Source organism: Mobula birostris, chromosome 4, assembly GCF_030028105.1.
Source record: "Mobula birostris isolate sMobBir1 chromosome 4, sMobBir1.hap1, whole genome shotgun sequence".
In the NCBI taxonomy this organism is placed as follows: Eukaryota; Metazoa; Chordata; class Chondrichthyes; order Myliobatiformes; family Myliobatidae; genus Mobula; species Mobula birostris.
Window position 1 is genome coordinate 43725978 of NC_092373.1, and position 26766 is coordinate 43752743.

The 26766-nt window shown below is 38.8% G+C and overlaps 1 protein-coding gene across 1 annotated transcript; it reads left to right on the forward strand.

Annotated features, from left to right (window-relative positions):
• ppp1r2 (protein phosphatase 1, regulatory (inhibitor) subunit 2) lies at positions 1-26505 on the forward strand. Its single transcript, XM_072255280.1, has 6 exons — positions 1-216; positions 13582-13689; positions 16952-17038; positions 19748-19839; positions 22364-22513; positions 25212-26505. Exons 1-6 carry the CDS (start codon positions 110-112, stop codon positions 25253-25255), a joined length of 588 nt encoding a protein of 195 aa, XP_072111381.1. The 5' UTR covers positions 1-109; the 3' UTR covers positions 25256-26505.
• Positions 26506-26766: the final 261 nt, after the last annotated feature.

Below are 26766 nucleotides of genomic sequence, written 5' to 3' on the forward strand. Positions count from 1 at the left end.
CCCGCTCTCGCGAGACTGGTCGCGGCTGCCATCAGCGGGCAGGTGGGGCGCGAACGCCGGAGAGGACAGTGGCTGCAGCCCGGGTCTGCAACACCATCGCCGCTCGGCCATGTCCGCTCACGCCCCTCTCAAAGGGATTTTGAAGAACAGGAAGGCAGCGCCGTACCAACAGAACTCGGCTCTAGATCTGTCTGTCGAGGAAGAGGAGGAGTACAAGTAAGTTGGAGTGTTGAGTGGGTGCGAAGCCGGACCGGGGAGTCCCTCCCCCGGGCATTACTGTTCCCGTCTCCCGGGCTCCGTGAGGACGCCAGCGTTGGTGGGCGCTGCCAGTCAGTGAAATCTCTTCCCTCCGGCGGTCGAGTGAAGTGAGAAAGGCTGGTTTCTCTCTGCGTTGCCAGGTTACTGACAAGCCGCCTCGGAGGCTCGTATTTGGGTGGGCGATAGGTTCTCGTAATGTCAGGGCAGGTCCTTCCAGCACAGCCCGGACTTACTACCATCTTCCATTAAACCTGCTGCCTGGCGCACGTTCCTTAACTTAGCGCCCTGTTACAACACTGGCTGCTGCATCTTGACATTCCCTGTGGCCGCTTCCGTCCCTGCATGCGTCCATGTAAGGCACTGTGGTTAAAACTAGTTAGCCTCGTCATCTGAGGTGGACCCACCGGAACGAAGTTGGTTTATGGGGTCAGAGGTGGCTGATGAAATGGGCCAGGAGATTGCTGACGGAGTAGGTGCGGAGTTTGTGAAGTCGTACGCTCCTTTTTTCTAAAAATGTCTAATGTTTACAACCGGCTCTACGTTTATTCTACATCCGTGCATTCTTTTCAACAACAGCACTCATGTTTCCTCCTCAAAGCATTTATGAAGTGTGTAGGAAGGAGTCCATTATTTCAGGCGCAGCCCCTCAGTGTCAGCAGGACTCCTGGAAGTGGTTCTTCCCCACAGACTGCGCTTCAGTCCGCACCTGCTTGGTGGTGTGTTCCTATTGCTTTTAACTCGGGGTTACAGTATATTTAATACCATTCCATGCGTTTATTTTATTATTTAGAGAAATAACATGGTTACAGATCCTTCTGGCCCAACAATCCTGCGCTGCCCAATTAAACGCGTGATCAGTTAAACTACTAACCTGTACATCTTTGGAATGTCGGAGAATACTGCAGCACTCGGAGGAACCTGAGCTGCTGACCCTGGAATAGCATCCTTCGTGTCTTTTTTTAAGCAGTCATGAGCCAGGGATTCTAAAAGTGTCAGTGAAAATGTCATGGTTTTCTTGGAAGGCTTTGAGCTCATCTTGAATCTTTTCAGCCAAGTGGTAATCTGTTCCCGTGATAGAGCTCAGAATAGAATATCTGTTTTGTGAGTTTGGTGTGTGATTTCAATCGTTAGAGAAGCAGACGGGAAATTCTGTGGACATGAAAGAGACACACCCGGATGATACTTTGCCTTCTAGGTGCTAGGATCAGGAGTCCACAGCATTCTGGAGGGAGGAGGAGGTGAAGTCATGATATGTATTGGTGCCAAGGACATAAGTAGGAAATGGGAGGAGGTCCTTAAGAGAGAATATAGGGAATTAGGTAGAAAGCTGAAAAGTGGGACCTCTAGGGCAGTAATCTCTGGTTTTGTGCTTCTGCCAAGTGCTAGTGATGGTTGAAGGGTAGTAACTGTTCCTGAACCTGGTGGTCTTAGTCCTGAAGTTCCTGTACCTTTTTCCTGATGGCAGCAGTGAGAAGAGAGCATGTCCTGTGTGGTGGGGGTCCCTGATGATGGATGTTGCTTTCCTGTGACAGTGTTTCATGCAGAAGGGTTCAGTAGTGGGGAGGGCTTTACCCATGATGGACTGGGCCGTGTCCAGTACTTTTTTTTTTGTAGCATTTTCTGTTCAAGGGCACTGGTGTTTCCATACCAGGCTATGATGCAGCCAGTCAATATACTGTCCACCACACATATGTAGATGATGATCAAAGTTTTTGATGCCATGCCAACTCATCACAAATTCCTAAGGAAGTAGAGGCATTGCCTTGCTTTCTTTGTAATTGCTCTTACATGCTGTGCCCAGGGCAGATCCTCCAAGATAATAACCCCGTGGAATTAAAGTTGCTGATGCTCTCCACATCTGATCTTCGGATGAGGACTGGCTCATAGACCTCTAGATTTCTCCTCCTGAAGTCAATAATTAGCTCCTTGGTCTTGCTGACATTGAGTAAGGGCTTGTTGTTATGGCACCACTCAGATTTCAATCTCCTCCTATATGCTGATTTTATCACCATCATTGATTCGGCCTACGACAGTGGTATCGTCAGCAAACTTGAATATGGCTTTGGAGCTGTGCCTTTTAAATATAAAGTGAGTAGAGCAGGGGGATAAGCATACAACTTGGTGCATCTGTACTGATGGAGATCATGGAAGAGATTTTGTCACCAATCCAGACTAACTAGGGTCTGCAGGTGAGGAAATCGAGGATCCAATTGCACGAGGAGGTATTGAGGCCATGGTCCAGGAGCTTATTGATTATTTTTGAGGGGGTGATGTTATTGAATGTTGAGCTGAGTCATAGAGAAGTACACTTCAGAAACAGACTCTTGGGCCCATCTAGTTCATGCTGAAACCTGCACTGGGTTCATAGCCAGCCATACTCCTACCCATCCAAACTTCTCTTAATACGCTGAAATCAAGCTCGCATGCACGCCTTGGGCTGGCAGCTCTCAACCCTCTGAGTGAAAAGGTTTCCCCTGATGTTCCCCCAAACTTTTCATCTTTTGCCTTTAACACATGACCTCTGGTTGTTGTTCCACCTAACCTCAGTGGAAAAAGTCTACTTGCATTTGTCCTATCTATATCCCTCATAATTTTGTATACCTCTATCAAATCTCTCAATCTTCTACATTCTAAGGAATACATCCTAACCTATTCAGTCTTTCCTTATAACTCAGGTCCTCCAGACCTGGCAACATCATTGTAAATTTTCTCTGTACTCTTTCAACCTTGTTGACACTTTTCCTGTAGGTAGGTGACCAAAACTGCCACATTACTCCAAATTAAGCCCCGCCAACATCCTATACAATTTCAACATAACATCCCATCTCCATTTCTCAGTATGAAGACCAATATGCCAAAAGCTTTCTTTATGACTCTATCTGCCTGTGACACCATTTTCAACAAATTATGGATCTGTAGTCCCAGATCCTTTTCTTCTACCACACTCCTCAGTACGTTACCGTTCACCTGTGTAAGACTTACGCTGGTTGGTCCTACCAAAGTGCAAAACGTCGCACTTGTCTGCATTAAATCCCATCTGCCATTTTCAGCCCATTTTTCCAGCTGATGCAGATACCTCTGCAAGCTGTGATAGCCTTCCTCGCTGTCCACTACATCCCCAATCTTGGTGTCATCTGCAAATTTGCTAATCCAGTTTTTCACATTATCAACCAGATCATTGATATAGATTATAAACAACAACAGACCCAGCACCGATCCCAATGGCACATTACTAGTCACAGACCTCCAGTCAGAAAGGCAACCATCGACTACCACTCTCTGGCTTCTCCCACAAAGCCAATGTCTAATCCAATTTGCTACCTCATCTTGAACGCAGAGTGACGAACCTTCTTGACTAACTTCCCTTGTCAAATGCCTTGTCATGTAGACAACATCCACTGCATGCCTTCATCCATTTTCCTGGTAACTTCTTTGAAAATTCTATAAGACTGGTTACATTTGACCTACCACACACACAGGCATGCTGACTATCCTTAATCATCAGTCCATGTCTATCCAAATACTTATCTATCTGTTCCCTTAGAATATCTTCAAATAACTTTCCCACAAGTGATGTCAGACTCACCAGCCTACAATGACCTGGTTTATCCTTGGAGCCTTTTTTAAACAGTGGAAGAACATTAGCTATCCTCCAGTCCTCTGGAACCTCTCCTGTCACAAAGCATAATAGGGCCCTGGCAGTTTCTGCACTTGCCTCCTGTAGGGTCTGAGGGAACTCCACCCTGAGTTGCAGCTTTGCCTCACTTCTTTTGACCCTGTGTTTGTCTCCTGAGTAAATACAGAGGCAAAAAAAATTATTTAAGATATGCCGCATCTGTTTTGGCTCCACATATGGATTACCATTCTGGTCTTCCAGAGAACCAATTTTGTCCCTTGCAATCCTTTTGGTCTTAACATATCTATAGAATTTCTTGGGATTCTCCTTCACTTTGTCTGCTCGACTAACTTCATACCTTCTTTTAGCTTTCTTGATTTTCCTAAGTGCTGTTTTGCATTTCTTGTACTCCATAAGCACCTAATTTGTTCCTACCTACCTATACCTGCTATGCACCTCCTTTTTCTCTCTTAACCAGGGCCTCAATACCCCTTGAAAACCAAGGTTCCCTACTCTTGTTATCTTTTATTCTGACAGGCGCAGCAAAGCTTTGTACTTTCAAAATTTTGCTGTTGAAGGCCTCCCATTTAGCATGTACAGCTTTGCCAGAAAACAACCTGTCCTAATTCACACTTGCTGGATCATTTCTGATACCATAAAAATGGCCTTCCTCCAATTTAGAATCTCAATTCCCAGACCTATCTCTTTGCATATTTACTTTGAAACTAATGGCAATGGTCACTAGATGCAAAGCATTCCCCTTCACAATCTTACGTCACCTGCCCTGTCTCATTCCTTAATAGCAGATCCAGTATCGCACGCTCTCTCATTGAGACTTCTACATATTGTTGAAAAACTTTCCTGAACGCATTTGACAAACTCTCCTATCTAGTCCTTTTACAGTATAGGATTCCCAGTCAATATGTGGAAAGTTAAAATAACCTACTATAGCAACCTTATGTTTCTTGCAACTGTCTGTGATCTTTCTACAAATTTGTTCCTCTAAATCCCTTGGACTGTAGGGTGGTCTGTAATATAGCCACATTAATGTATTCATACCTTTCTTATTTCTCAGTTCCACTCATAATGCCTCACTAGATGAGTTCTCTAGTCTGTCATTGCAGAGCACTGCTGTGACATTTTCCCTGATTAGTAATGTCACCCCTCCTTCTTTAATCTCTCCCACTCTGTCATGGTTAACATGACGGAATATTGAGCTGTGAGTTCTGTCCCTCCAACTAAGTGTCACTAGTGGCTACAATATCATAATTTAAGGTGTTGATCCATGCCTTGAGCTTATTTGCCTTTCCTGAGATGCTTCTTGCAATGAAGTATACACAGCTCAGGACAGTAGTCACATTATGCTCAACCTTTTGATTCCTGACTTCGAGGTCTTGTCAAAATCTGTCTCCACAACCTCTCCATTAACTTTTGTGGTACTCTGGTTCCCATCCTCCTGCAACTCTGGTTTAAACCCCATCATGCAGCATTAGCAAACCTTCCTGCTTGGATATTAGCAGTTCCTCCTCCAGTTCAGGTGCAAACATTCTCTGCTGTACAGGTCCCACCTTCACTGGAAGAGAGCCCAATGATCCAAAAATCTTATACCGTCCCTCCAATATCAAATCCTTAACCATGTATTCGACTGTATAATCTTCCTGGTTCTGGCCTCACTGGCACATGACATGGGCAGCAATCCTGAGTTCACAGCCCTGGGGTCCTGCCGTTTAACTTAGCACCTAACTTCCTGAGCTCCCTTTGCAGAACCTCGTCACTCATCCTACCCATGTCATTGAAGACCCATATTCAATAAAGAACATCCTGATGTATGTACCTTTGATGTCCAGAGGTTTCAGGGTTGAGTGAGGAGCCAGTGAGATGGCATCTGCTGTGGCCTGTTGCTCTGGTAGGCAAATTGGAGTGACTCTAAGTTGCTTCACAAGCAGGAGTTGGTATGCTTCATCACCAACCTGTCAAAACATTTCATCACTGTGGATGTATGTGCTACTGGATGATAGTCATTGAGGCAGGTCACAACTTTCTTCTTGAGCACAGAAGAAAGAAGTTCCTCAGACTGCCGAAGTGAGCGGTTAAAGGTCACAATGAACTCCCTAGCCAGTTGATCAGCACAGGTTTTCAGTACCTGGCGAGGTACCCTGTTTGGGCTGGATGCTTTTTGTGGGTTCACCCTTCTGAGGGCTGCTTGGCTGTCAGCCTCAGAGACTGAAATCATTGAGGCTGTGGGAGTTTCTAATTGTTCTTCCATGTTTTGACAGTCAAAGTGAGCAGAGAAAGCATTGAGCTCATCTGGAAATGAAGTATATTGTCACTTGATATTGCTTTACAAGAGGTGATAGTATTCAAGTCCTGCCACATATGTCAAGCATTGCTTCAGATTTAGTCTTGAACTGCCACTTTGCCAGTGGCTTTCTGGAGATTGTACCTGTACCTTTTGTAACTTTCTTGGTAACCGGACCTGAATGCCTCTGATCTGGCCCTCAGCAGATTGCAGATCTCCTGGTTCATCCAGGGCTTCTGATTGGGGAAGACTGAATAATTTTGTGGGGACAGTCTTGTTCTAATAAAGTCCATTACAGCCATGGTGTATTCATTCAGGTTTACAGATGAGTCCTTGAACACGGCCCAGTCAACTGACTCTAAGTCATTGCGAAGTTACCTCTCCGCTTCCTATCTCCTTGTTGTCCTAATCTCTCGAGCGTTGCTGTTTAGCCTCTGCCTGTGTGAAGGTAGGAGAAGTACAGGCCAGTGATCTGATTTACTGAATACAGTCTGGGCATGGACCGGTAGACATTCCTATCTTAGTGGTCCAGTGTGTTGGGACCTCTGGTGCTACAGGTTATTGCAAATGCCAGGGTATTCTTCAAACAAGGCTGGTTGAAGTCCCTGACTGTGTAATCAGTCAGGATGGACTGTTTCATGTCTGGAGATGGCATCATGCCATATCTCAAGCACTCAATAATAGTTGATGCAACACACACAAAAAAAGCTGGTGAACGCAGCAGGCCAGGCAACATCTATAGGAAGAGGTACAGTTGACATTTCGGGCCGAGACCCTTCGTCCTGACGAAGTCATGAGCAATTTTGGGACCCTCATCTAAGAAAACCTGCTGGTATCTCTTTGTCCAGAGCAGGTTCACAAGAATGATTCCAGGACTGAAAAGTTCAATGTATACAGAGTGTTTGATGGCTCTGGGCCTGCACTCGTTGGAGGTGGGATCTCAATGAAACCTATCGAATGTTGAAAAGCTTATATAGAGTGGATGTGAAAAGGACGTTTTCTATAGTGTGTGACTCTGACATTGGAGGGCACAGCCACAGAATAGAGGGACATCTATTTAAAAGGGAGATGAGGAAAAGACCTTTCACCAGAGGTTAGTGAATCTGTGGAATTCATTTCCACAAGTGGCTGTGGAGGCCAAGTCATTGAGTATATTTAAAGTGGAGGTTGATAAGTTTTTGATTAGTAGGGGTGTGCAAGGTTATGGAGAGAAGGCAGGAGAATGGGTTTGAGAGGGACAATAAATCAACCATGATGGAATGACAGAGCAGGCTTATTGGGCCAAACGGCCTATTTCTGCCCTGACGTCCTATGATTTTATTTATGAATGACCTGGACTGCCAAATGGATCTGGCAGTATGTATTTCGTCCCTAGTTACGTGTGCTTTACTGGAAGAATTTACTGGCATTGCTTTATTTATCCTTTTGGGAGACCTTGAGTTTAGTGCCATGTCTGAGACTTTGATCTTTGAGTTCCATTTTCCTAAATTAACCAATGACCATTCAGGTGTATTGGAGGTGATGTCAAACTTGAATGTTTAGATTTAACCTTGTATGGAGACTCCATTTTGCAGTGAATGGAGTGAGACGCATTTTCACCATGGCTCTACTTTTTATACCTTACATTCCACTGGTGGATCTGTTTTAAGTTTGAAGATTCACTATTTTTGTTGAAGGATTTATGACTTAAGTACGATGGCAGGAAGTCGATCCAGTATTGAATTGAGAGGAGGCAAGACCCTTCCCGAAACGAGACAAATGGAACAAACAAAGAAACCGGCGGAACTTTCTACTTTAGAAAGAATACTCTCTTCAATACAAGATATGAAACTTGAATTTGGTTCACTAAACACTAAGGTTGATAAACTGATGGATGCTAATGGAAATCTTGAAAAATTCATCTCTTCTGTTCAAGAATCTTTGAAGAATTCGGATTTTCAATTTCATGTGCTCAAACAGACTACTCATCGAATTGAAAGGGAACGGGAGTTATTCAGGCAAACTATTAATGAGCAAAAATTGAAGATGTCATCTATGGAAAAGAAAATTAATGAAGTTACTTTGGAATTATCAAGAACAAAGAAAAAAAATGATTGATTTAGACAACAGAATGCGCAGGAGGAATTTATGTATATTGGGCTTGCCTGAAAATACTGAAACCGGTGATCTGTTAAAGTTCTTTTCAGATATGCTATATTCACTTCTTAGTGAGATTCTTGAAGCGAACCCTGTACTCGATACAACTCATCAAATCCCATGATCTAAGCCCTCACCCGAATTACGTGCACGACCACTGATACTATGCCTGCACTATTTTACAACCAAAGAAGCTATACTCCGAGAGGCAAGAAAAAGGGGTAAGCTAATCTACAATGCAACAGAAATTCATGTAGTGGAGGACTTTGCTCTAGAGATTTTTGCCAAAAGAAGGAAATACCGGGAACTGATGGTTGAATTATATAAAAGAAAATGTCACCCGTCACTCCGTTATCCAGCAAGTTTGATAATTTTTCCGCCTGACTCTCAGCCACAAAAGATTAACTCTCCAAATGAAGGTTGGGAATTTATTAACCCTAATGCTGAATGCAACTTGAATAGGTATTCCGAGCTGGGAGTTGTTTATAGATGCCTTGAAGAAAGTCTGTTCCACATTTTATGGATGTCCGCACAAGATCTGGTTGATTTAATTTTTTGTCTTGCTTGCCTTAATATTAATATAGCTTTGGGTTTGATATATATTTACTTTTTTTATGGTATGTAAATTTTTAAAATTTTAGTTTTAATATATTATTTGCTTTGATTTATCCTTTTCTGAATGCATGATTAATATACTTTAGATGAATATAAGATGGCCGTGGCCAACTACGTTTTAACTATTGTTAGACTTAACATTACAATATTTGAAATTTGTTCATCTCTTATATTATGTCTAAAATCAGAAGTGTAAACATATAACTTTGTTAATATAGCTGCAAAATGGAGATTGGGGTTAGGGTCATAGGTCAGCGTGCTACCCTTCTATTGGATGGCTTTTCGGGCTTTGGGGGAGAGAGGTGGGGCTATTAGAATAGTTATTTTTCCTTGACTGGGCAGTTCTGAGCAGTTATATCTTGTATCAATCATGTCGTCACTTCTGGTCAAGTCTGCTGCTTTTTTCCTTTGGATCTAGTTTGCGCTTGCACAATAGCCTTCTTTATAAAATTTAAAATTAAATCTTAAACATGGATGCTAATAAAATTAATATAATTTCTTGGAATTTGAACGGTATGAAGCATCCTATTAAGTGCAAAAATATTCTTAAGAAATTAAAAGCACCGTGCAGATATTATTTTCGCACAAGAAACTCGTGTACGGGGACAGGATGAAAATTGCCTTTTTAAATTCTGGAAGGGACCTTTATATCATTCTCTATCATAAATAAAATTAGAGGGGTATCTATTTTTGTTAACTCTAAAATCCCTTTTGTACATTTTAATACTGTTACTGATTTGATTGGAAGATTTTTAATTGTCACTGGTTTGCTATGTGGTCAAAAGGTAGCTTTGGTGTGTGTTTATGCACCTAATCTGAACAGTCCTGAATATTTTAAGAAGCTATTTTCTGTGCTCCGGAATCTAAATGAATATAAGTTGATTATGGATGGTGACTTTAACTGTTGTCTTAACCCGTTGATTGACAGGTCATCAAGCAATCCCTTGCTTCCTAATAAAGCAGCAACTTGTATTAATTCTTTTCTATTAGAATATGGTTTGGTTGATATTTGGAGATATAAGCAACCTAATGATAAAGATTTCTCTTTTTTTTCCCCCACACATCATAAATATTCAGGAATTGATTATTTTTTTCTTGATACACAATTGTTGTATTCTGTTGCCGATTGTGCGTATGACGTCATTGCATTGTCAGATCATGCACCCATGAAATTAACTTCGAGGATTTCTGATAATATTTTGAAAACGTCACAGTGGAGACTGAATCCCATATTGTTAGAAGATCCAACTTTTGTTAGTTTTGTCAAGCAGCAAATTTCTTTATTTTTTGAACTTAATACAACTGAAGGTATGCCAAATTTGGTTATATAGGATACAATGAAATCCTTTCTTAGGAGACAGATAATTTCTTATTCAGCAGGTTTAAGAAGGAAAACCAAAGCGGAACTTTTAGTGATTACTAATAAAATTAAAGAGATAGATAAAGCGTATTCAGTAAGACCTAGTGAAGGTCTATATAAGGAAAGGGTTGAACTCCAAACACAGCATGATCTGCTTTTGACCTTCCCCATTGAGCAGCAACTTTTAAAATCCAAAAGTCAATTTTATATACATGGTGATAAATCAGGTAAATTGCTGGCTGGTCAATTGTAGGTAAATATAGTCAGAAGACGAATTTTAAAAATACGTAGAGATAGAACTGAAACATTAGATCCTCATGAAATTAATAAGATATTTATGGATTTCTATTCTAATTTTTATAAATCTGAATTTTCTGATAATACTATCTTTATGAATAGATTTTTGCAAAAATTAAATATACCTAAAGTTTCTATTCAAGATATTAACACATTAGATGCGTCTATTAAACAAGGAAATAGCTAGGGCTATATCCTCTATGCAGCTAAGGAAGGCTCCGTGACCAGATGAATATACAGTGGAATTTTTATAAGACTTTTACTGAAATGCTTACATCACACCTATGTCAAACTTTCACTGATTCTATATCCTCTGGGAATCTCTGGAAAACTTTTTATGAGGCATCAATTTCATTGATTCCTAAAAAAGGAAAAGATGTATCTGAATGTGTCTACTATAGGACCAATTTCCTTATTGAATGTGGACTTTAAAATTCTCTCTAAGGTTCTGGCTAATAGGCTTGAGAATATTTTGCCTACTGTTATTTCAAATGATCAAACTGGATTTATTAAAAATAGGTATTCACATTTTAATATTTGAAGATTGTTAAATATTATTTATTCTCCCAAGTTAAAGAATCTGAATGTATTGTCTCTCTTGATGCAGAGAAAGCCTCTGATAGGGTGGAATGGCCTTATTTATTTCAGGTTTTGGAGAGATTTAATTTTGGTCCGGGATTTATTTCCTGGATCAAGCTGATCTATCAAACCCCGATAGCTGCGGTTATAACTAACAATCAAAAATCTCCTTATTTTAGACTATATAGAGGAACCTGTCAGGGTTGTCCTCTTAGTCCTTTATTATTTAATTTGGCTTTAGAACCACTTGCTATCGCTCTTAGGGATTCCAACTCTGTTCAGGGTATTAAGAGAGGGATTAAAGTACATAAGGTTTCGTTGTACGCAGATGATTTATTAGTTTACATTTCAGACCCTAGGAAATCTATTCCTTTTATGTTATCCATATTTACTGAATTTAGTACTTTCTCTGGATATAAGTTAAATTTACATAAAAGAATTATTTCCTATTAATTATTTGGATCAATATAATCAAATACCTTTTAATATTGCTAAAAATTAGTTTACCTGTCTTGGTATTAAAATTACTAAAAATGTTAAAGATTTATATAAATATGATTTTCTTCCTTTAATTGAATATACACAACAAACGCTTTCCAAATGGTCGCCTATGACGATGTTGTTAATTGGTCGAATAAATGCTATAAAAATGACAATTTTACCGAAAATTTTATACACGTTTCAAGCTGTTCCATCCTTTGTCCCGAAAACATTTTTTTGATAGAATAGATTCTAAGATCTTGTCATATATCTGGAATAATAAAAGTTCTAGAGTGAGTAAAACTTTACTGCAAAAATTAAAAAAAGATGGTAGCTTGGCTTTACCAAACTTTAGATTCTATTACTGGGCAATTAATATTCGTTATATTACTTTTTGGATTCACTGTATAGATATACAGCACTGTCCTTCATGGTTGGACTTGGGGGAGAACTCGGTAAAGGGGTTCTCTTTGGCTTCTTTACTGGGAGCTCCTCTTCCTGTTTTATTTTCTAAGATTGGTAGACAAGATCTTAGTCCCATTGTTAGACATGCATTAAAAATTTGGTTTCAGTTTCGCAGATGTTTTGACTTAAATAACTTTGTTATTGCTAGTAATATCCATTTTAACTTTTTCAAACCATCAATTTTAGATAAGGCCTTTTTAACGTGGAAAACTAAGGGAATAAAAACCTTTCTAGATTTGTTTTTAAGAGGATCGTTTAATATCTTTTTTTGCAGCTAGTGGGCAAATATGATTTATCTAATGCACAATTTTTTAGATATTTACAAGTCAGGAATTTTTACGTGGTTTGTTACCGAATTACCCATTTGCTCATTTACCAAATATGATAGATGTTTTTCTTTCAGCTTAAACCATTCCAAAAAGGATTGATGGCCATTATATATAAACGGCTATTGAATTTACGAATGATGTCTAATGATAAGGTTAAACGTGCTTGGGAATTGGAACTTCGAGTCACTCTCAGATAATCAATGGAATAAAATTTGGCACTTAGTTAATAATTCTTCTATTTGTGCCTGTCACTCCTTGATTCAGTTCAAGGTAGTGCACAGGGTGCAAAAGTCGAAAGATAAACTAGTGCATATTTTTTCTAATATAAATCCTACCTGTGATAGGTGCAACACTGAGGTGGCCACTTTAACTTGTATGTTTTGGTCTTGCATAAAGTTAAATAACTTTTGGAGAGATGTTTTTAGAACATTATCAAAAGTCATAGGTCTGGACCTACAAGCTAATTCATTTACGACCATCTTTGGGATTATTCCAACAGAAGCAGGAAACATTCCTGCTTCCGCTCAATGCATAATAGCTTTCTCAACTTTATTGGCTAGGAGAGCTATTCTATTGTACTGGAAGGATCCCAATCCACCTACTGTTTTTTTTTTGGCTCTCCTCCATTATGTCTTGTTTAAGTTTGGAGAAAATAAGGAGTCGGACATTTGATACATCTTTTAAATTTGAGCAAACTTGGTGACCTTTTATTCAATATTTTCATATGATCTAATTCTTTTTACTTTTTTGGTTAATTTTTTTTCTTCTCCGCGAAGTTTTAGATTTGACCAGAAGAACTTTTCCTTTTTTTTTAACTGTATCCTCAAAATGGACTGCCCAGTCCCCTTTTTTTTGTTTTAGGTTAGTTTAGTGTTTTTTTTTCCCCTCAATAACAGTAATCTTGAGTTTTTTTTTCTATGAACTGTTAAGAGGAGAAGTGGTTCTTTTCTGTCTTTATATTAGCTTAAGACTATATATGATTTTGACAGTGTATATTCCTTTCTTTGTACTATTATTGAAATATGTATTTGAGACAACCTCTCCTCTGGTTTGTATTTATCCTTATCCTTTTAAATCAATAAAAAATAGATTGAAAGTGAGATTTAGCCTCGTATGTAATTTTACTTTAATTTTCTTTTTTTTCCAGTAAAAAGACACAAAAATGGGATGAAATGAACATTCTTGCCACTTATCATCCAGAAGGAAAGGATTATGGGTTAATGAAAATCGATGAACCCAGTACACCATACAACAGGTAAATGAAATTATTTTCCAGATTTTCTCAAAGATATAGCATATCTCAATGTTTACCTGTGATTAAAAGGTTTGGAAAACTGTAGATTAAGTTTTCTACTTTTATACCCATAATTCACTGTGCAATTTGAAGAGTACATCTCACGATGCTCTGTACACATCATCGGTGATGTTACCTGGGGTTATTGGGTGTTTCTGGTCTTTCAACATTGGACACCCTCACCCAGGCAACCCAGCCGTGGTCGATAAAGCCTCAACTTGTATTCAGGTAGCATGTGCTACAGACCCCCACGGACTTGCTCTCTTCAACCAGAGCCATCTTGAGGCTTTATCTACTGCCTCTGTGATGTTTCCGATAGCTCTCTGCCTCCTTGTCCTAAGGATACCCAGTGCACTGAAGACTCTGTGAAGAGACTGCCCAGTGAAGTCCTGGCAGTCCACTTCAAGGAGCATGCACTTCCATCCCTGCCTCCAATAGTCACTGACCAGTTCTTCGTACCTGGAAAGCTTTCTATGATGGGCTTCTTCCAGACACTCCTTCCAAGGCACTGTCAGCTTGAGGAAGATGATGTTTTTGCTGCCTCTGAGATCAGAGGGATGTCTGGTCTCAGGTGGTCTTGACTATGTGCTGTGGGAACTTTAGCTGTTCCTCCAAGTCAGACGTGAGTGGGTGCCAGTACCCCTGTGGATGGCTTTACTCTTGCTTCTGGTTGCTGTCCTGCTCTCACAAAGGTGATGACTTGATTGCAGGGTTGAGATCATTTGCTGTTAGATTCTTAAGATTGCTTTTGCTAGGATCTTCAATACTAGTCATGTCTCTAGTAGTATCGGCCCTCTCCAAGAGCTTTCGGGCAGCAACTCAGGATGTGCTCCGAGGTCCCTCTCCTGGAACATAACAGACAGTCTGATGCATTAACCTTCCTCCAGCTGTGCAGGTTGAATGGACTGGGCAAGATGTCATACACTGCCTGGATTAGGAGCTTGATTTGGTGTGGCTCTGCTTAGCAGAGATCAGTCCATGTCACTTTCCTTTCCATGGCCTGCTTCCACCTTCTCCAAGCTCCCTGCTGCTTCATGCCTACTGCTTTGGTGGATCTCTTCATCCATGGCTGCTCTCTCTCTCTCTCTCTCTCTCTCTCTCTCTCTCTCTCTCTCTCTCTCTCTCTCTCTCATGGATGAGCTTGCATTTCTCCCTCCCCTTAGCTGTGTCGTACCTGGAGACCAGGAAGCTTCCCAGGCTAGCTGTTCCTTGTATCACTGGTCCCACCAGGATATTGAGGCACAGCTGAGGTTCAGCCTGCTGCACGGCCTCTTCTTTTCTCCACTTCCTCCCGGAATTCACAATGACCCCTGCCTGGGCTACCTTTGGGTCGCTAGACTCCCTATACTGCATCCCCTCACCAAGGATTTCAAGGGCAGCCGTAGCTTGGTGTTCTTTCCAAAGTGGGTGATGCTGCTGAGAGTATCCCAACTACCTCCAGAGATTCTCAACAGTGGAAATTGGAACTTTATGTACCAGCAGCGGCTGAAGAACCCTCAGTCGGATGCCATGCTGTTGTATCCACACTTGTGTCGAAGCAAAGATCTTTTTCAGCATGGTCACAAGACAGCTGGGAGCTTTCCTCTCCAACGAAGGCTACATCAATACATCTGTGCAGAAGGGAGATGTGGTTGGAGCACACAGCAATGGTGACCCAGCTTATTCGAGAGGCATGGGACAACAGAGACCACCAGGCAGTGCTCTCTCAGGTTCATTTGATTACTGACAGTTGCAATTTTATAGTATGGCAGATTGGGTAGATGCATTAAAGCTATAAAGTGCAATTAAAATTCATAGATGTGTAAGTCGAGCAGAATATGAATTCTATTACCTTCATTTTATTTTTGAAATTGGGCAACTTTGCAGATTGCTTCAAGTTTGAGTTAAGAGCTTCAGTGTAGTACAATTAAGAAAACCTCTTGAAGGTAAAATGAGAAAAAGCTTGATGAAATGTTGTGCATCTGTTTTGTGCCAAGTAAAGGTCATAACCACTCGTTATAGGATAGGGATAAACTAATTTAAGTGATAAGATGCATATCACCAGGTACCGAGTTTGTTATTGACAGCCCAAACTGTTCCTCAGTTGACTTCTTTGGAAGTGTGTACAGTACATCCAGTGTTCACTGTACATTTAGTAGCATGTCCTGTTTACTTTTCCTTGTGCTTTATGAGGTAGGTCTACTCCTTTCTTACCTTGTGCTGGTTGAGATCAGTTCCTTGGCGTTAGAATAAATTTGCTCATCTAATAAACTAAAAAGAGCCATTGGAAGAGCTTAATTCTCATTCTTTGTAATTACTCTCACTTCCTTTGGTCTGCCATGTCCTTTTATACTTAGAATGATTACTTCTTTTGTATGCAGCATGTAGGTACCATCTTTGCCTTCAAAAGAAACAGAATAGGTAGCTTTTGATAATCACATAATGGGAATTATTGGGACTTGGAAAGGAATAATGCTTTTAATCACAGGTGCTTTTTCCCTGTACTTTAATACAAACTAAATATATGGTATGGTAATTTAAGAGGTAATTTCTTGAATGTTTTGTTGGGGTCAATTGCCAAATGGAAGCTTCATGAGAAACCAGATCTTCATATCTCTTGACAACAATTGAGTAATATGGAGTGTAATATAGTTTTTAAGGTTTCATTTAAAAAGAAAAATTGATAATTAGGTTTTATCGTCTTGTAGTCTTTCTTTGTGTGTGTGTGTATGTATGTATTTATTTATTTAAATGTGGGCACATGGCCAAGTGGCTAAGGCATTGGACTAGCGACCTGAAGGTCGTGAGTTCACGCCCCAACTGAGGCAACGTGTTGTGTCCTTGAGCAAGGCACTTAATCACACATTGCTCTGCGACAACACTGGTGCCAAGCTGTATGGGTCCTAATGCCCTTCCCTTGGACAACATCAGTGTCGTGGAGAGGGGAGACTTGCAGCATGGGCAACTGCTGGTCTTCCATACAACCTTGCCCAGGCCTGCGCCCTGGAGAGTGAAGACTTTCCAGGCGCAGATCCATGGTCTCGCAAGACTAACGGATGCCTTTAAATATTTAAAATGTTCATTGGTTAATGCATCTATAATGAACAATTTGTATTTATGATAAATTACAATTTTGCAAAATACACATCTTGCTTCTTACTACTTTATCTTGCATTAAAATTATTAATCTAGTGTTTAGGTATGGTTACAAATATAACTTTTTAATGTTTCCTTTATTGTTCAGGATAATAGGAGGTGATGATGATGATGAAGCTGCAATGAGTGACTCTGAGTCAAATATAAATATTACTGCAGAAATACTAGCTAAAAAGTGAGTATATTTCCACTAAAATTTCTACCTTTAGTTGTACGTGCTGTGTGGTTTCAGTAACATTTGTTTTCTTCCAGTAGTTTTATATATTTCAGTTTTGAGATTGGAACTGTCCAAAAGATGAGGACAGATTGGGGTAGAGCACAGGTGAAAAAGATAGGAGTAAGGTTCTGCTGTGGAATTCTTCATGAAGTATTCCTTTGTGGCTTTGTGTACTTTGTGTATTTTATGTACTTGAGGCTCTAAGTAGAACAAGATCAAATCCAACTGGTTGAAGCAAATAAACCTACAGTTGCTCAAGATCTAAAAGGGAAAAAAAACAAATGTAGTAAGTGCTCAAAAAGTATCTAGAAACACAAACCAAGGCTAACAAGATTAAAAGTATTGTATGTCAGAAATGGAAAAGATGAACATATTAAATGGAAGAGATGGTCAAGAAAGAACAGAGAAAATGCCTGTGATGGTGATATGTTGGGGCAAACTGTAGCTGTTGTTATGCTTCTGGTGTCAACTTAGCATGTCCATAACCTGCACATCTTTGGAATGTGGTAGGAAAGCAGAGCATCCAGAGAAATCCCTCACAGTAACAGGGGTAGCATACCAATGCCTTACAGACAGCAGCAGGAATTGAATCTCGATTGCTGGCACTGTAAAGTATTGTGCTAACCAGTACCCTACAGTTTTGCTCCATTTAACTTCCATTTAGGCTTGTAATCATGGCAGAATGTCAAACCACTTCTTCTGGGTTAGTGGTGCAGCGCTGAACTGAATAAAACTGAATTCTGCTGGACTCCTGGGTTGACGTGTGATATTCTATGTGGTTCACTTGCATTTTGCTATTTGTGCAATGTGTTCTTTCCTTGCGCTTTAGGTGTTTGATGTTTTCTTGAACGGGTGTCATGGTGTTTCTTTGTTTTGTGGCTGCCTGCAGGAGGGTGAATCTCAGAGCTGTATTCTGTATACATGCTTTGATAATAAATGTACTTTGAATCTTTAATAGTCAACATCTTTCTCATCACCCACTTCACTAATGTAAGCATTTTGGGGTGGGGTAGGAGGTTACTATTGTTCATAAGCTAAATTGCACCAGGCAAACAATTTATTGTGGCTACAAAATCAAGTCAGAGGGTATGTTTCTTGTAGGCTACATCTTTCTGAATTCTCAATGCCTTTTTATCATTCAGAGGTAATTTTGTAGATGATTGCTGCTTTAATAATATCAAAACTTGAGAAACCAGCCTGGTAGATTACTATATTTTTTTCGCCTAAAACATTCACTCCGTTCCTCTATTTTCATTGCATTGTGAATGCAAAATTTCTAATAAAGACACTAGCAATTTACCAAGTAAGTTATTTGATAACACATCCCAAGCCAGTGATGCTATAGCTCAGGATAAGGGCATTTGGTACCTGCAAGTCCTTTTTCAATGTGCACACTATTCTAATCTGGAGATGAATTATTGCTGGGACTGTTCATGAAGATGTTTGCCACTTTTCAATGACAGTTAAGTGACTTGCTAGTAATGTCCAAGATTAAAATCAGTTCTTAAATTTTCAATATAGACTTATGTTTTTTTTTTCAGTTTTAATCTTGTCATTTGACAGGTCTGTTACAAAAGAAAATGTGCTCAAATTCTTTGGAGTTTCATCTTAATGTTGGTATAATAAAGGCACTAGCTGTGGTTTAATCTTACTATATAGCACATGCTGGTGCTTTTTTTTTTTATTAATCAGAGACGTTCAATTCAATTTTCCTAGAAGTTATCCCCTCTTTTCTGAACGTCATTTGCAGGTACAGATTAGGTTCTTGCACTTTAATTTCATGGAAGTCCAGAGTTCAATGATGTATCCAGCTTGATGTTGGTTGCCAACCAACCTTATTAACTAAGAATTTTGTTAATTGATTGTACATATTTTTAATGGTAATGCAATAAACAATTGTCCATTGGTAGCTAATGCAATATAGCAATTCATGCATTCTAGGCATTATTTAAATGCGTTTATTAGAAGATGTGCAGTGTCTCTTTTCATGCCTTTCTTATTGGAATTTGTTGATTGATGAAGGCCTGTGTCAGGTTTTGCTTGATATTCCATTGTACTACATCCCTGAAGATACCCAATAGCTAACAATCCATAACCCACTGAGTTTGAAAATTTTGATGATTTAAAGCTCCACGTGAAATTTATCCTCATCTCACTCCCAAAAGGTTGAACTGCTTACTGAGACATTCTGGTCACTTCAGGGTCCTCTGAGCTTCTGCATTGCCATCTGGAATTTTATATGACAGATTATTTTTTTTTGAACTCCAGGACTGATTATACTGTTTGCCTTCAAAGGCTGTTGTTCCAGAAGATGATTTGTTTATGTGCGAAAGACTTCATTATTTCAAGAACATTTCGTCTTTTGAATTAAAGATGTACTAAGTAAGGGCAGAGCAATTCTTTGGTGTACAGGAGAGGTTGTCTACAGAATTAAATCTACTCTTCATAGTAATTGGACTGTTACAGAGATGTGAAATAGTTTTGTCTCTCATGTAACTTTGCAATCACTTTTATAAATGGTGCCTCAAACCAGCGTAGATATCTAACCTAACACTGGAAGGAAAGTAAAGGACACCAGAGTCCCATCATTAAAATCAATGCTATTTTAACAAAAAGCAAGTTGAGCAGTGGAGAAAATTACAAAATGCTTGGAAATTTTTCATTCAGGTTGACAGCAGCTGAGGGAATTAATCCTAAAATCTTAGAACCAAAGGAAGAAAGTAGTGAAGAAGAGGAAGAATTAACACCAGAAGAACAAGGCAAGCCAATTATATTTACATTATTTGTAATATTTATTTAACTTGTGAAAATAGTTCAAAAAATTTAGAATGCTTGTTCATGATGTAGTTTTAAGACCATTTTTACTCGGTTTTATGATTAGGATTTATGTAGTTGCTTTACGCTTAGATAATCTTTTTGTGAGGCTGAAACTTTATGCATTTTTTTCATAATGCAACAAAAAGAGATCTACTTATTTAATGTCACAGTTTAACTATCTTAATCTTCTGGGAGTATTACAATAATTCATTGAAGTATTCAGATTTAAGAGAAGGTCACTAATTTAAATATGCTCAGCTTGCACCTGTGTGATCAGGGTGTTTTTGGAGCATCTGTCAAAACAGGGAAGCCAGTTAGGTAAGTCAATGTAACTTCAACATATTTCATGGTTCAAACAACACTTTGGCCACTACCAGGTGCATCCAGTAAGCTGTCTAGAACCTAATATGGATGTTATACCTATCATCAGTTCCCATGTTCAGGCATCGGGATATTCCTGGTCATTTGAATTCCTTCTCTATTCCCCAGTAGAAGTAGAATAGTGTCCTTGAGGTTATGCACCTTAAAAAATAAAAGGCGGTATATAGCCAAACTGTGGAAAAATCTGCCTAATGTATTTAGAGACTAAAAATAAAGGAGGTGGGTGTAATAATCAAGCATGATACCAGGGTAGAAATTTAGCTCAGAAGGTCGGAAAATGGCATCTTTTTGGCTGGCAAGAAAAAATGACAATAGGCAAAAGGCATGGTAGGAATAGTTTAAGATCCTTAATATTTGTTCTAACAGTGAACAGAGATAGGATTTGTGGTAAGTTAATACATAACTCTTAGAGCCTAGTTTATGGAATTAGTTTGTCAGTTTTGAGAACAAATGAAATGGATTCAACAAGAAAAACAGTTACTTTGGATTTATTCTTTTGTAATTAATGAAGTATATTCTGGGAAACAGTGATCATAATATGAGATTTTGCATTTGTTGTAAAAGTAACCAACTCAAATCTCGATCACCTGTTACACAGGAATGAATTGTGACTAACTTTAAATAATATTTCACCCCTTATTTAAAAAAAACTGTCTATTTTTGCCTTTAAGATGTCAGACGGTTTCCATCACCCTGTAAGGAAGAGAGATGAAAGGCAAATTCCCTTGTGAGAGAAAATAGCACCTAATTTCTGTCTTTAATGTGTAGCAATTTATTTGTAAACAGTGATCCCTTATTCTAATTTCTCCAGTAAGAAAGCCTTCTTGTCATAGCCACTCTATCAAAGACCCTTAGGATCTTGCGGATACAAACCCAAGCTGCTCTGATCTTTCTTCATAAGACAAAAAAAAATGTTTTGGAAACACTCAGGCAACATCTGTTGAAATGAATTAAAGTTTCAAGTCTCCTGTTGTTATTTCAGATTTCCAGCTTCTGCAGGATTTTCTTTCCATTTTCAAAATTTAACTATCTTTATTGTAACTATGCATAATGGCTTATTACTTTTGCACCTATGCTTTCTTAGTTTGCAGAGAAAAGTTGCAGTGCTGTTGGGGTTTTAAGCATTGAAGCTTTCATGGCAAATGTAGTGTTCCTTAGCAAAGCTAATGGTACATTTACTTTGAGAAAATGTTTTTTCAAAAATAAAGAATCTTCAAGAAGTGTTCTACTATTGAATCAGTTTTCCAGAACCTACTATGATTTGAGTTAGCAATAGGCTGCTGGAAAAAAATACATTGATTCCACTTTTTACAAAATTTAATTTAAAAGGAATGATTCTGAACATTTCTTAACAAAAAGCAGATATGTAGTATTGACTAAAGTTTTAAGTTGTGATTTATTTATCGTTATGAATGCTGCTTACCTGTTGTATATTTACAGTAGTGTTTTTTTATTTGAATTTCTAAACCAATGTTCCAAATTCAGCACTAGGGTTAGCAGAGCATCATTTTATATTGTAATGGCAGTGTGTTGTATTCTGCATCCTTAATTCACTTCACTGCCACAATAGAAAGAATTTCACGAGCAAAGTACTGTACAATATTTTGGCCCTGTAGCAATACTGAATGGGAATTAATTTTTATTACTTATATGTTGTGATGAATTAAGTTGTGTAATTGTATTGAAAGCAGTTGCAAATGTAGAATAATGGTAACAGTTAAACTAATTGCGTGTAGACTTTATCCATGGAGGGAAGCGATGCTGGCAGATGTGGGAACCTTTGGGAATTTATGATACGTTTGGTTTGACAATTGGTTATTAATTTTTTTTATTTGTGAAGTCTTGTATCTCTGTAGGCATAGGCTTTGTTTGGGGGGGGTGGGAATCAATGCTTTGACAACTAATTTTGATTGGTTGGTGTACTGCTCAAAAGCTAAGAGGATGTGAAGTGTCCTTCTAGTCACCCAGTGCGGTTTTTGTGTTAATTTTGCAGAGCAATATTAAACTTGCTTATTTGGGGAAAGTTCGCAATCTTGGTGAGGAAAAATAGATTATGTAATTTCAAAATGTTTTGTTTCTTTAAAGAAAACAAGAAACAGTTTGAAATGAAGAGGAAAATGCACTATAATGAAGGCATGAATATCAAATTAGCAAGACAGTTAATAGCCAAGGAACTTGAAGATGAAGATGAGGATGACTTGAAAGAATCCCCAGGCTTAAAGGACTTTGAAGATGGTAATCAGTAAAATGTTTGTTTCCATAAGACATAGGAGCAGAATTAGGCCATTTGGCCCATCGAATCTGCTCCACCATTCAATCATGGCTGATCCATTTTTCCCCTCCTCAGCCCCACTCCCCGACCTTCTCCCTGTAACCTTTGATGCCATGTCCAATCAAAAACCTGTTGAGCTCTGCCTTAAATACACACAATGACCTGACCTTCACAGCTGCCTGTAGTAACAAATTCCACAAATTTGCCACACTCTGGCTAAAGAAATTATTCTGTATCTCTGTTTTAAATGGATGCCCCTATATCCTGAGGCTGTCCCCTCTTGTCCTAGACTCCCCTACCATGGGAAACATCCTTTCCACATCTACTCTGTCCAGGCCTTTCAACATTTGAAAGGTTTCAATGAGATCTCCTCTCATCCTTCTAAATTCCAGCAAGTACTGACCCAGAGCTATCATATGATAACCCTTTCATTCCCAGAATCATCCTTGTGAACCTGCCCTGAACCCCCTCCAATGGCTGCACATCTTTTCTTGGATGAGGAGCCTAAAAATTATCAAAATACTTGAGGTGAGGCCTCATGAGTGCCTAATAAAGCCTCAGCATCACATCTCTGCTCTTGTATTCTACACCTGTTGAAATGAATGCTAACATTGCACTTGCCTTCCTCAACACCGACTCGACCTGTAAGTTAACCTTCGGGGTGTTCTGCACAAGGACTCCCAAGTCTCTTCACATCTCAGATTTTTGGATTTTCTCCCCATTTAGAAAATAGTTTGCACATTTATTTATTCTACCGAAGTGCATGACCATGCACTTTCCAACATTGTATTTCATTTGCCACTTTCTTGCCCATTCTCCTAATCTGTCTACCTGTTGCCTCAATACTAATTGCCCTTCCACCAATCTTTGTATCACCTGCAAACTCGCAACAAAGCCATCTGTTCCATCATCTACGTTTGTAAATCATTGATATACAGCGTAAAAAGAGGTGGTCCCAACACCGACTCTTGTGGAACACCACTAGTCACTGGCAGCCGACCAGACAAGGATGCTTTTATTCCCACTTGCTGCCTCCTACCAATCAGCCAATGCTCTAACCATGCCAGTAACCTTCCTGCAATACCATGGGCTGTTAACTTGGTAAGCAACCTCATGTGTGGCACCTTTGTTAAAGGCCTTCTGAAGTCCAAATGTACAATATTCACTGTATCCCCTTTATCTATCATACTTATAATCTCCTCAAAGGATCCCAATAGGTTTGTCATGCAAGATCAAGGAAACCATACTTCCTGTGTCACGAAGTACTCTATAACCTCATGCTTAACAATTGGCTCCAACATCTTCCCAACCACTGAGGTCAGGTTAACTGGTCTATAATTTCCTTCCTGTTGTCTTCCTTCCTCCTTTCTTAAAGAGTGGAATGACACTTGGATTTTTCTAGTCCTCTGACACCATGCCAGAGTCCAATGATTTTTGAAAGATCATTACTAATGCTGCCTCAATCTCCTTCACTACCGCTTTCAGAGCCCTGGGGTGTGGTTCGTCTGGTTTAGGTGACTTGTGTACCCCTGAGGTCTCTCAGCTTTATGAGCACCTTTTCCCTTGTAATAATAAACTGCACTCATTTCTCTTCCCTCACACCCTTCAAAATTCAGCACACTTCTAGTGTCTTCCACAGTGAAGACTGATGCAAAATACATATTTAGTTCATCTGCCAACCATTATTATTTCTCCAGCCTCATTTTCTCGTGGTCCTATATCTACTCTCGTGTTTTATTTTTTACATGCTTGAAAAAGATTTTACTATCCACTTTGATATCGTTTGATAGTTTGCTTTCGTATTTCATCCTTTCCCTTCTAATGATTCTTTTAGTGCTCTTTGTAGGTTCTTAAAAGCTTCCCAATCCTCTATCTTCCCACTAATTTTTGCTATGCTGTATGCTGTCTTTTTGCCATTACATTAGCTTTGATTTCTCTTGTCAGCCACGGTTGTACTATTTTGCCATTTGAGTACTTCATATGTACTTTATATGCCTGGCAACGGAAGTGCTTTGGGACACTCGTAGAATTCTTAACAATTTTATACAGCAAAAAAGTAAAACTTGTTATGATAAGTTCTAATGTTGAAGCCTATTGGGGGAATAATGTAATGTTGAAGTGCTGTATTGATCTAAAGCCTTTAGCTGGTAGTTTTACAAAGAAACATGCTAACTTTCTGAAGCATTAGCCGTGTTTTAAATAGCAATTGACAATTAAACTTTACCATTAACATCTTCAAAAGCGTACTGTAATGGATTTTGTCATCTGCAAGTTGAATTACAGTATTAGAAGTGATCTACAAATCTGAGTCTTTGTTCTATTAGTATGCAATAATTATGTCATTGTCAATTTCTCCCCAAAGAAGTTCACATTTTGGAGAGAATCATAAGAGACTGAAGTGAGACCCTTCAGTATTTTATAATTGTCCACCAGTGTGCTAACCTGTTTTGTCTTCATACTTCTGCTCTTTATGACCAAAAAAATGGTCAAAGTGTTTAAAGAATACATCAGACAAACCAGTTTTTTAAAATTAAATTCCTAGTTTTCAGTTTCTGTGTAGCTTTATTAGGATGAAATTGAATTTGCCAATTATAGAGGAACAGTCAGTATTGTTAGTCACAGCTAATTTTTTTAACTAATTTATTTCTTCTTTCCCAACAGATACAGATGAAGAACTTTCTGAAAGTGAAGATCCAGAATCATAGAACAAAGCCATTCTTGAACTCTGACACAAAATATTCTAGTTGACAGCATTAGCCATCATAAGTTTTTAACTTATTGATATGCTGTTGTGTTTTGTGGACAGTTGAACTTAAATTCAGAGAAGAGAAGTTTCATCTGTGCAGTCAGAATTTGGCAGTTCATGTATTTCTACAGTAATGTAAATAAAATATTTTTGAGAGGTGGGCAGTAGGTTGCCAGTCTGCCTGTATTTTTGCGTTTGCGCTAGAATTGAATCACTGATGAAACACTTTTCTGGAAATTGCAATAGTAGTATATTTATTGCTTGGTGCATAATACAGAACATATTTCAGCTCCATACTTTGATTGCTTGACATATTTCCATATGTGTGATATTTGTCGATAGGTTAAGTTCCTATTGATACCTGTGTGGTATAGTTTTGTTTGCTGTTTATTTTGATAATTGATTACCAGTTCTAGTTCGTAACTTCTTTTTGATTTGGCAATGGAGCTTGCCTTTTGAAAAGAGTTCAAAGAGGAAGTCTTGACTGGGGATTATCTTTCTTTGTTAAGATAATTTCAATGCTGCTGATGGTGTAAGTTAAAACAATTGATAGTTGATGGTAGCAAAGGTACTGTGGCCCTGTTTTTTTAAAGGAATCTTATCAATTGACAGGTGTAAAATATTTTAAAAGCGCCAGCACCAACAATAAATGCACCTATAATTTGCTGTGGGTCAGTCTGTAAAACAAATGTCCTAACAAAGTTGTTTGATCATCTATTGTAATAAACTGTTTGCATCAGGGAATGAAAGGGGTGAAAAGCTACATGTTTATGATCTAAATGATGGCATAGTTCTTGGTAAAATTGTGCTGTATATATCTCCACAAATTTTGATTTAAGAAATGCATTGGATTTGGTTTTGAGTGGCACATGGTTATAAAGCTTTGAAAGGAAACCATTTCTATCATTGAAATAAGACTAAATGTTTTAATTTCATAGTTGAGTCTGGTTTCTGTGAGATGGAATGTGTAATTGAGGTGAATTTTCTTTAAGTGTGTATCACAATCTGAATGTTAGTAAATGTAACATTTAAGAAGTAATTGGTTTTGCATGTCTCAACTAATTATCATGTCTTTTATTTCAGCATGACAAAATAGGTTTCCATGACCTTTACACAGAATTGTGCTACTTTCAGTGTATGAAAGCTATTCCTGTTATTTGAATGGAGACATAAAATAAAAAGTGTAATCACTTTGTGTAGATAGATGAAGATTATATTGCCTGGTTTATTTGAGGGGCTGTTATTCCTTTTCCACATAGCACTCCTTGTATTCAAGGTTACATAATAATGATGATATTTTTGGTAAAGTTCAATAATCCCCAGTGTCCTATAATTGCAGAAGACAAATTTCAAGAGTTTCATTGCAAACTTATGGTGCTAGATCAGTGGAAATAAACAGTCACTAAATAATGTGATTACTGAAGAGAGAACTGTATCAAACTTCAGTTACACAGAAATATGCAGTCTGAT